General features: G+C 39.3%; 1 protein-coding gene across 3 annotated transcripts in view; it reads right to left on the bottom strand.

Moving 5' to 3' along the window:
* Positions 1–2,971: 2,971 nt before the first annotated feature.
* Pglyrp4 (peptidoglycan recognition protein 4) overlaps positions 2,972–9,527 on the bottom strand; it is a 63,065-nt gene continuing 56,509 nt past the window's right edge. For 2 of the 3 annotated variants that reach the window (XR_004119668.1, XR_004119671.1), the window contains one exon: positions 3,275–3,311. Coding sequence is in view for 1 of the 3 variants with exons in the window: in XM_031374627.1 (XP_031230487.1) it covers positions 3,295–3,311 (17 nt within the window). In the remaining 2 variants the exon portion in view is untranslated. Of the gene's footprint in view, positions 3,312–9,527 lie in introns of all 3 variants that reach the window. The other variant, XM_031374627.1, reaches the window with a different exon arrangement.

The following is a 9,527-nucleotide window of genomic DNA, read 5'->3' as shown; positions in this document are numbered from 1 at the left end:
TTTTTTTTTTTTTTTGCTATAAGTGATTTCACTTTTCTTCAATCTGGCTCATTAAAAAATTAAGTTCTAATCTTTTTAAAGATTTATTTAGAAATTGGACATAGTTCTATGGGAGGACCCAGCTATACCACTTCTGGGCATATACCCAGAAGATGCTCCAACATGTAATAAGGACACATGCTCCACCATGTTCATAGCAGCCTTATTTATAATAGCCAGAACCTGGAAACAACCCAGATGTCCCTCAACAGAGGAATGGATACAGAAACTGTGGTATATCTACACAATGGAGTACTACTGAGTTATTAAAAAAATGAATTTATGAAATTCTTAGGGAAATGGATAGATCTGGAGAATATCATCCTGAGAGAGGTTAACACAATCACAAAAGAATACACATGGTATGCACTCTCTGATTAATGCTTATTAGCCCAGAAGTTTCGAATACAGGAAGAACAACCCACAAACCACAAGAAACTCAAGAAAAAGGAAGACCAAAATGTGGACATTTCATTCCTTCTTAAAAGGGGAACAAAATACCCATGGAAGGAGTTGCAGAGACTGACAATGGAGCAGAGACTGAAGGAAGGACAAGCCAGCCTAATATAGCTATCTCCTGAGAGGCTCTGACAGTACCTGACTAATACAGATGTAGAGGCTCACAGCCATCCATTGAACTGAGTACAGGGTCCCCAGTGAAGGAGTTAAAGAAAGGACCAAAGGAACTGAAGGTTTTGCAGCCCCTTAGAACAAACAACAATATGAACTAATTAGTACCCTCAGAGCTCCCAGGGACTAAACCACCAACCAAGGACTGCACATGGAGGGGTCTGATTGTTCTGGCAGCATGTGTATAGTAGAGGATTGCAAAGTCAATCAGCAATGGGAGGAGAGGCCCTTGGCCCTGTGAAGATTCTGTGCCCCGGTGTAGGGGAATGCCAGGGCCACTAAGAGGGAGAGGGTAGGGTGGCAAGCATGGGGAGGGGAGAGGCAACAGGGGTTTGTTCTTGTTGTTTTTGTTTGTTTGTTTGTTTGTTTGTTTGTTTTTGGAGGGGAAACTGGGAAAGGAGAAATCATATGACATGTAAATAAAGAAAATATCTAATTAAAAAAGATTTATTTATTTATTTTATGTGTATGAGTACACTGTAGCTGTAGAGATGGCCGTGAGCCATCATGTGGCTGCTGGGAATTGAACTCAGTAAGGCCCCACGCGCTCCAGTGGCGTAATACACTGTAGCTGTCTTCAGACACACCAGAAGAGGGCATCAGATCTCATTACGGGTGGTTGTGAGCTATCATGTGGTTGCTGGGATCCGAACTCAGGACCTTCAGAAGAGCAGTTAATACTCTTACCTGCTGAGTCATCTTACCAGCCCTTAAGTTCTAATCTTAAGTATACATCACTGTCTTTCCTATCCTAGTCCACAGTCCTGGGGATAAACAACAATCTTGCAATATGCATATACTTTCACTTCAAAACACTTTCTTGAATTATATTATGTAAACCATTCTTTATATTACTCAGTTTATTTTTTTCTCTTAGGGAGTAAATTCTTAATCGTTCACTCTCCTTTCTTCCATTATACCTGTACCTCTTTGTTCACATTCCCGTATCCTTTTTTCTTTTTTCTTTTTTTCTTAGGTACTTTTTTATTTACATTTCAAATGTTATCCCCTTTCCTGGTTTTGCCTCCAAAAAAAAAAAAAAAAAAAAAAAAACCCTATTCACTCCCCCCTCCCACCAAGCCACCCTCTCCTGTTTCCTGGCCCTGACATTCCCCTACACTGGGGCATAGAGCCTTCACAGGACCAAGGGCCTCTCCTCCCACTGATGACTCAGCAGTCCATCCTCTGCCACATAAGCAGCTAGAGCCATGAGTCCCACCATTTGTACTCTTTGGTTGGTGGTTTAGTCCCTGGGAGATCGAAAAGTCATGATACCCACATAACCAAGCATTGCCATGTTAGCCACCATAACCTGTACCCTTGGAGTCAGTAAAAACAGTTATACAGTGTTCACATCTTCAGTCCTTGTCTCTGTTTCTCTCTCAGTTTATAAGGAGTTCTCTTTTTCATTTTTCCTTTGGACTTATGATCATCAATATTTTTCTAGAAATCTTTTCCCACTTGTGCTTCTTGTACTTTCCCATTTCTTCAGAATTGTTATTGACCTTTCTCATGTTTTCTAGTGTTTAGTTTGAGTGTTTTTTGGATTTATTTCCTTCTGTTCAGTGGTGTTCTTTTATAAGTAGACAATTAAGATTGTAAGAGTGCACTATAACCAGATGGGTGAAGTTTTTGCCCTCAAAGACTAGTGAATAGTAACTTTTCTCAGAACTGACACAGAGTAAAATATGGAGACTTTTACCTGTACTCTCCTTAATTATTAGGCAATATGGAGAGTGGTGAGAGAAGAATATCCCCAGAGTTCCTAGGTCAGTCAGCATAGGCTTAGAGTACATATATTCCAGGGTTATGGGCTACTCATTGTAAGATCACCCACAAAGCCAATATAGATCCAGACATAGGTTTATAGTCACTCACATTCCATTGTTTTAACTGCTAGAGTTCGTTTATTCCTTCCCATATAGGGCACTAACTGAGACCATTACAGAAAAATTTTAGAGGAATAGTGTTGTTTTAGGGACTTTGTGGGTAGTAAACAATGAAGAGGGGCTGGGCCTAGGTTGGAAATGGCTGGCATGTTGATGGGAGATCAGCTGTTATTTGTTTTTCAGTGACAAGGACCAAACTGACAGGCTAAACATAGGAACTCCCACTCAAACAGTAAGCAATGTACAAAATGGGGCCATGGGAATAGGTGAATTCCAGTAGTTCAAAGCAGATATATAAGTTGCTGATGATCATATCACTATGAATTGGGGATCATAAGATGCAAGGAAGAGTAAGTGTGTTTACTGCTCAAGACACTGTGACGAACAAGTCTAGGAAGCAGAAACACCATGAAGGCAGTGGAATGGCAACTTTATTGTTCCTTGTTTCTGAGCTTTATAAGTGATGCTGTATGATGCAGTATTCTCAATATGTTTGGTTGGCCAGGTTGAAGCAGCTTGGTCTTCTGATTAGCTTCTGAGAAAGCTGCCATGGTCATCTTCTTAGAGGTTTGGTCCATTGCTGGAACCCTGGCCATGGACACTTGAGGATGCATTTTTGTGGCTCTTTTCATACCTTGCTATCAATATTTTTTCTATCATATCTACAAATTCAGAGAAGTCCACCTGATTATCATCATTTGTGTCGATGTCTTCCATCATGTTATTCGCGGGTTTCTCATCTGTTTCCACTTTCTGTGGGTGGAAGGGAAACAGCTGTTAGTTCTTGCCATTGGCAGAGAACAGAAGTAGGGATCACTGTGAGAGATTGTATGTTAAATTCTGAAAATTAGTTTAAAATTATGAATGGTGGACTGAGTGCTCATAATGCAGTAGATGTTGTGCTTGAGCTAAAAACTTTCCAGTTTATTGTTGAAACAGCTCTCTATCTTAACACCAGGACTATTGAACAGGAAAAGGTCAGAGAATTATATGTATGCCTAGAAATATTCTGTGTTTCCAGAACAAGTGCAAATGATATCTGTGATATCTGCAGCTCTCTTGACTTAGTAATTAGACTTTCTAGAAACAAAGCAGCATGGGATGTTGAAGGATTAGAGTATAATAAGTGCTCTGCAGTTCTCACAGGGTATGATAAAATGTGGAGAATACTCATTAGATGTGGGAGGATCACCCTTCTGGTCTGTACCTCAAGCTGAACCCATGGTAGATTAGTTGTCTACCTCCCCCCTGGATCCCACAGCTTACCTGTCTCCCAGGAGGTATGCCATAATCTGGAACATAGGGGAGACCTCCACTTCCCCACATAATCTGGCTGAAATGGGATCTATCTTACTCTGCCTGAACATCATCCACCTTCTGGTCTGCACCTCCACCTGAACCTAAGGCAGTTGAACTAGCCAGTCCCCTCTCCAGGAACTAACAGCCTAACTGTCCTTCCAGGATGTCTGCCATAACCAGGAAAATAGCCTACCTGGCTCCCAAGGAAGTCTGACATACCAAGGAACACACATTGACATGCCTTCCCCTGGACCCCAAAGCTAGGCTGTCTCCAAGGAGGTCTGCCTTAACCAGGGACTCAAGGACACAGGGACACAGAAAGTATTCTCTAACTAGGGACACAGGAGGCCTGCTAACCAGAGACAGAACAGCCTGCCTTCAAGGAAGTCTACTCAGGACTAAGACACTCAGGCTAGTTGATACCAAAGATAAGCAGATGGTGAAAGGCAAGCACAAGAACATAAGCAACAGAAGTGAATGTAATCTCACACCATCAGAACCAAGTTCTCCACCACAACAAACTCTGGAAACCCTAGCATACTCAAAGAGCAAGGTTCTGCCCTAAAATCCCATCTCATGAAGATGATAGAGGCCTTTAAGGATGATATAATTAACTCCTTAATGAAATATAGAAAAACACAACCAACAGGTAGAAGAAAAATCTTTAAAGAAATGCAGGAAAATACAATCAAACAGGTGAGGAATTGAAGAAAATAGTTCAAGACCTAACAACAGAAATAGAAACAATAAAGAGAACACAAATGGAGGTAACCCTGGATATGAAAAACCAAGAGAAGAGATGTAAGCATCACCAACAGAATACAAGATGTGGAGGAAATAATCTCAGGCGTAGAAGATACTATAGAAGATAACAACACATTAATCAAAGAAAGTTCAAAGGGTAAAATGTTCCTAACCCAAAACATCTAAGAAATTTGGGACACAACGAAGATACCAAACCTAAGGATAATAGGAATAAAAGAGGATGAAGATTCCAAGTTCTAAAGGCCAGAAAGGTCTTCAACAAAATGATAGAAAAATACTCCCCTACCTTAAAGAAAGAATTAAGAGTACAAGAAGCCTACAGAACAACAAATACGTTGAACCAGAAAAGAAAATCCTCCTGCCATATAAAAATAAAAGCACTAAATGTACATAACAAAGAATATCAAATCTGTAAAAAGCCAAATAACATGTAAATGTAGACCAGATTTCTCAAGCAATGCTAAAAGCCAGAACATCTTGGACAAATGTCATACAGACCCTAAGAGACCACAGATGCCAGCCCAGGCTAGTATTCCCGGCAAAACTTCCAATCACCATAGACAAAGAAAAGACAATACTCCATTGACAAAACCATAGCCCTACAGAGGATAATAGAAGCAAAACTCTAACATAGTAAGGGTAACTACACCCAAGAAAAAAAACAAGAAATTAATAATCTCATAACAACCATAAAAGAAGACAATCACACACACACACACACACACACAATCACCTCCAACAAAAAAATAACAGGAACTAATAATCTTTGGTCTTTAATATCTCTAAACATCAAAAGACTCTTTTCCCCAATAAAAAGACACAGGCTGTCAGACTAGATACATTAAACAAGATCTAGCATTTTGTTGCATACAGGAAACACAGCTCAGTGACAAAGACAGATAGAACCTCAAAGTAAAGGACTGGAAAATTTTTTTCCAAGGAAATAGTCCCAAGAGACAATCTGGAGTTGTCATTCTAATATCTGATAAAATAGACTTTCAACCAAAAGTAATCAAAAGAGATTGAGAAGGACACTTCATACTCATCAAATAAAATAACCACCAAGACAAAGTTTCAATTCCGAACATCTATGCCCTCAAAGCAAGAGAAACCACATTTATAAAAGAAAACTTTACTAAAGCTCAAAACACACATTGCACCTCACACAATAATAGCATGGGATTTAAATACTCCACTATCACCAATGGACAGGTAATTGAAACAGAAAATAAACAATGACACAGTGAAACTAACAGATGATATGAACTAAATGGATTTAGTGTATATCTACAGAGCATTTCACCCCAAGACAAAAGAATATGCCATCTTCTCAGCACCTCACGGAACTTCTCTAAAAGTGACCATATAATTGGACATAAAACTGGCCTCAACTGATACAAGAAGATTGAAATAATCCCATGCATCCTATCAGATCACCACGAACTAAGGCTGGACTTCAATAATAACAAAACTAACACAAAGCACATATAAACATGGAAAATGAACAACTCTTTAGTCAGTTATGGCTTTGTTAGGGAAGGAATAATAAAAGAAATTAAAGACTTTATAGAATTCAATGAAAATAAAGGCACGGCATGCCCAAACTTATGGGACACAATGAAAGCAGTGTAAAGAGGACAATTCACAGCACTAAGATCCTTCATAAAGAAACTGAAGATATCCCATGCAAGTAACTTAACAGCACACCTGAAGGCTCTGTATCAGAAAGAAGAAAACACACTCAAGAGGAGTAGATGGCGGGAAATAGCCAACCCTGGACTGAGAACAACCAATTAGAAATAAAGAAAATAATACAAAGACTCAAAAAAACCAAGTGGTTTGTGAAAATCAACAAAATAAATAAACCCTTAGCCAAATTAACTAAAGAGCACAGAGACGCTATCCAAATTAACAAAATCAGAAATGAAAAGGGAAACCTAAAGAGAAGCACTAAAGATAATTAAGACCATACATGGGCCAGTCTGAGACCCCTGGAACATCTGTAGCAGAAGTCTGCCTGGTCTGGCCTCAGTGGGAGAAGATGAACTTAATCTTCCAGAAAATTGTTGTCCCAGTGAAGGGGGGAGGTGTAGTGGGGGTATCACCCTCAAAATGGCAAAGGGTATTAGGAATAGGATGACCAACTATGGGAGGGGGACAAAGTGGGGAGGCAATGACTGGAATGTAAATAAATAAAATAAAGAAACAAAATCAGACATACCAACAGAAACTGAGGAAATTTTTTAAAAAGTCATCAGAGCTTACGACAAAAGTCTATACTTAAAAAAAAACTGGAAAATTTGATAAAATGATAATTTTCAAGGCAGATACCATGTACCAAAGTTAATAAAAAATATAAAATATCTTGATGTAACTCTAACCAACCAAGTGAAAGTTTTGTAGGAAAAGAACTCAAGTCCTCAAAGAAAGAATTTGAAGAAGTCCTCAAAGATGGAAAGATCTCCCATGCTCGTGAATTAGTAGAATTATGATAGCACAAATGGCCATCTTACCAAAAGTAATCTACAGACTCACTGTAATCCCCATCAAAATTCCAACTCAATTCTTCACAGACATGGAAAAAGCAGTTCTGAACTTCATATAGAAAAACAAAAAATGCAGGATAGCTCAAACAATTCTCAACAATTAAAGAAATTCTGGGGGAGTCACCATCCCTGACCTCAAGCTCTACTACTGAGCAATAGTATACGGACAGACAGGTTGGTCAATGGAACAAAATTGAAGACCCAGTAATAAACCCACATACTGTGGTCATCTGACCTTTGATAAAGATGGCAAAACTATACAGAGGAAAAAAGGCAGCATTTTCAACAAATGGTGCTGGTCTAACTGCCAGTCTACATATAGAAGATTGCAAATTGATCCATATTTATCACCTTATCATATTTATCAAGTGTAAGAGGATTAAGGACCTCCACATAAAATCAGATACACTGAATTTATTTAATAGAAGAGAAAGTGGGAAACAGTTCAAACTCATTGGCACGGGGGAAAATTTCATGAACAGAAGACCAATGACTAAGGTTCTAAGACAAACAATTGACAAATGAGACTCATGAAACTGAAAAGCTTCTATAAGACAAAGTCAATAGGATGAAATAAGTTACAGATTGGGAAAGGATCTTCACTAACCCTACATCTGATACAGGGCTAATACTCAAAATATATAAAGAAATCAAGAAGTTAACCTCCAAAAAACCAAATAACCCAATTAAAAAATGGGCTACAGAACTAAATAGAGAATTCTCAACAAAGAAATCTCAAATGACTGAGAAACACTTAAAGAAATGTTCAATATTCTTAGTCATCAGGAAAATACAAATCAATATAACTCTGATATTCCACTTGGCACAAATCAGAATGACTAAGATCAAAAAAATTAAGTGACAGCACATGCTGGTGAGGAGGTGATAAAGAGGAACACTCCTCCATTGCTGGTGTGATTACAAACTGGTACAAGCCCTCTGAAAATCAATCTGATGGTTCCTTAGAAAATGGGAAATTGTTCCACCTGAAGACCAAGATATATCACTCCTGGGCATATACCCAAAAGATTCTCTGACGTATAACAAGGATATATGCTCCACAATGTTCACAGCAGCCTTATTTGTAATAGCCAGAAGCTGGAAACAACTCAGATGTTTCTCAGTTGAAGAATGGATACAGAAAATGTGGTTCATTTACATAACAGAATACTATTAGCTATTCAAAACAAGGACAGTATGAGTTTTGCAGGCAAGTGAATGGAAGTAGAAAATATCATCCTGAGCAAGATAACCAAGACCCAAAAGGACATGCGTGGCTTGTATTCACTGATAAGTGGGTATTAGCTCAAAAGTACGGAATACCAATGATACACTTTACAGAATGTATGAAGTTTTACAAGAAGGAAAGCTCAAGTGAGGATGCATCAATTCCTCTTTAAAAGCAGTAACAGAGGGACGGATATACCTAGGTTCAATGGAGAAGGGAGAGGTAAAAAGGGGGAAGGATCAGGTATGGGTAGGAGAAAGGAAAGAAGCCCAGAGACCAGAAGAATTAATGGAAATATACAGATACAGGGGGGAAGGGCTCCCAGGGGGAATTTCCAGAAATATCCAAAGACCTGGGATGTCGGAGACTTCCAGGCCTTAATAGGGATCACCTTAGCTGAAATGCCCAACAGTAGGGAGTTGGAACCTGAAAAGACCATCTCCAATAGATAGACAGGGACCCTGTGTGGAGGGTTGAAGCCACTAACCCAACTTCAATATTCTGATTCAGAATTGTTCCTGTCTAAAGTAAATTCAGGGACAAAAAATGGATCAGAGACTGAAGGAAAGGCCATGCAGTCATTGGCTTAACATGGGATCCACCCCATGGGCAGGCACCAAATCCTGACACTATTATTAATGCCATGTAGTTCTCCCATACATGAGACAAGCATGGCTGTCCTCTGAGAGACTCTACAAGCATATAACTGAGATAGATACAGATACTTAAAACAAACCATGCAATGATGTTAGGGATCTCTATGGAAGAATTAGGGGAAGGATTGGAAGAGCTGAAGAAGATGGCAAACCCCTAGGAAGAACAACAGTATCAACCAACCCAGACCCTTCTGAGTTCTCAGAGACTAAGACCAAAGATCATACACGAGCTGGTCTGTAGCCCCCTGCCCATATAGTGGAGGACTGTCTTGTCTGGCCTCAATGGGAAAGAAAGGATTTGCCTAATACCCCAGGGAAGAGGATGCTGGAGGGATGGTGGTGGGTGATGAGTAGGAGAGCACCCTGTCAGAGTTGATGGGGGATGGGGTGAAGAAGTCTGGGAAGGACAATATTTGGAGTGTTAATAAGTAAAAGAATTTAATAAATAAAAGAAAGAAGGAAGATCAAGGTGTAG

Source organism: Mastomys coucha, unplaced genomic scaffold (genome assembly GCF_008632895.1).
Source record: "Mastomys coucha isolate ucsf_1 unplaced genomic scaffold, UCSF_Mcou_1 pScaffold16, whole genome shotgun sequence".
Lineage (NCBI taxonomy): Eukaryota > Metazoa > Chordata > Mammalia > Rodentia > Muridae > Mastomys > Mastomys coucha.
The sequence above is the reverse complement of the archived record's forward strand: the minus strand, read 5'-3'. Positions and strand labels throughout refer to the sequence as shown.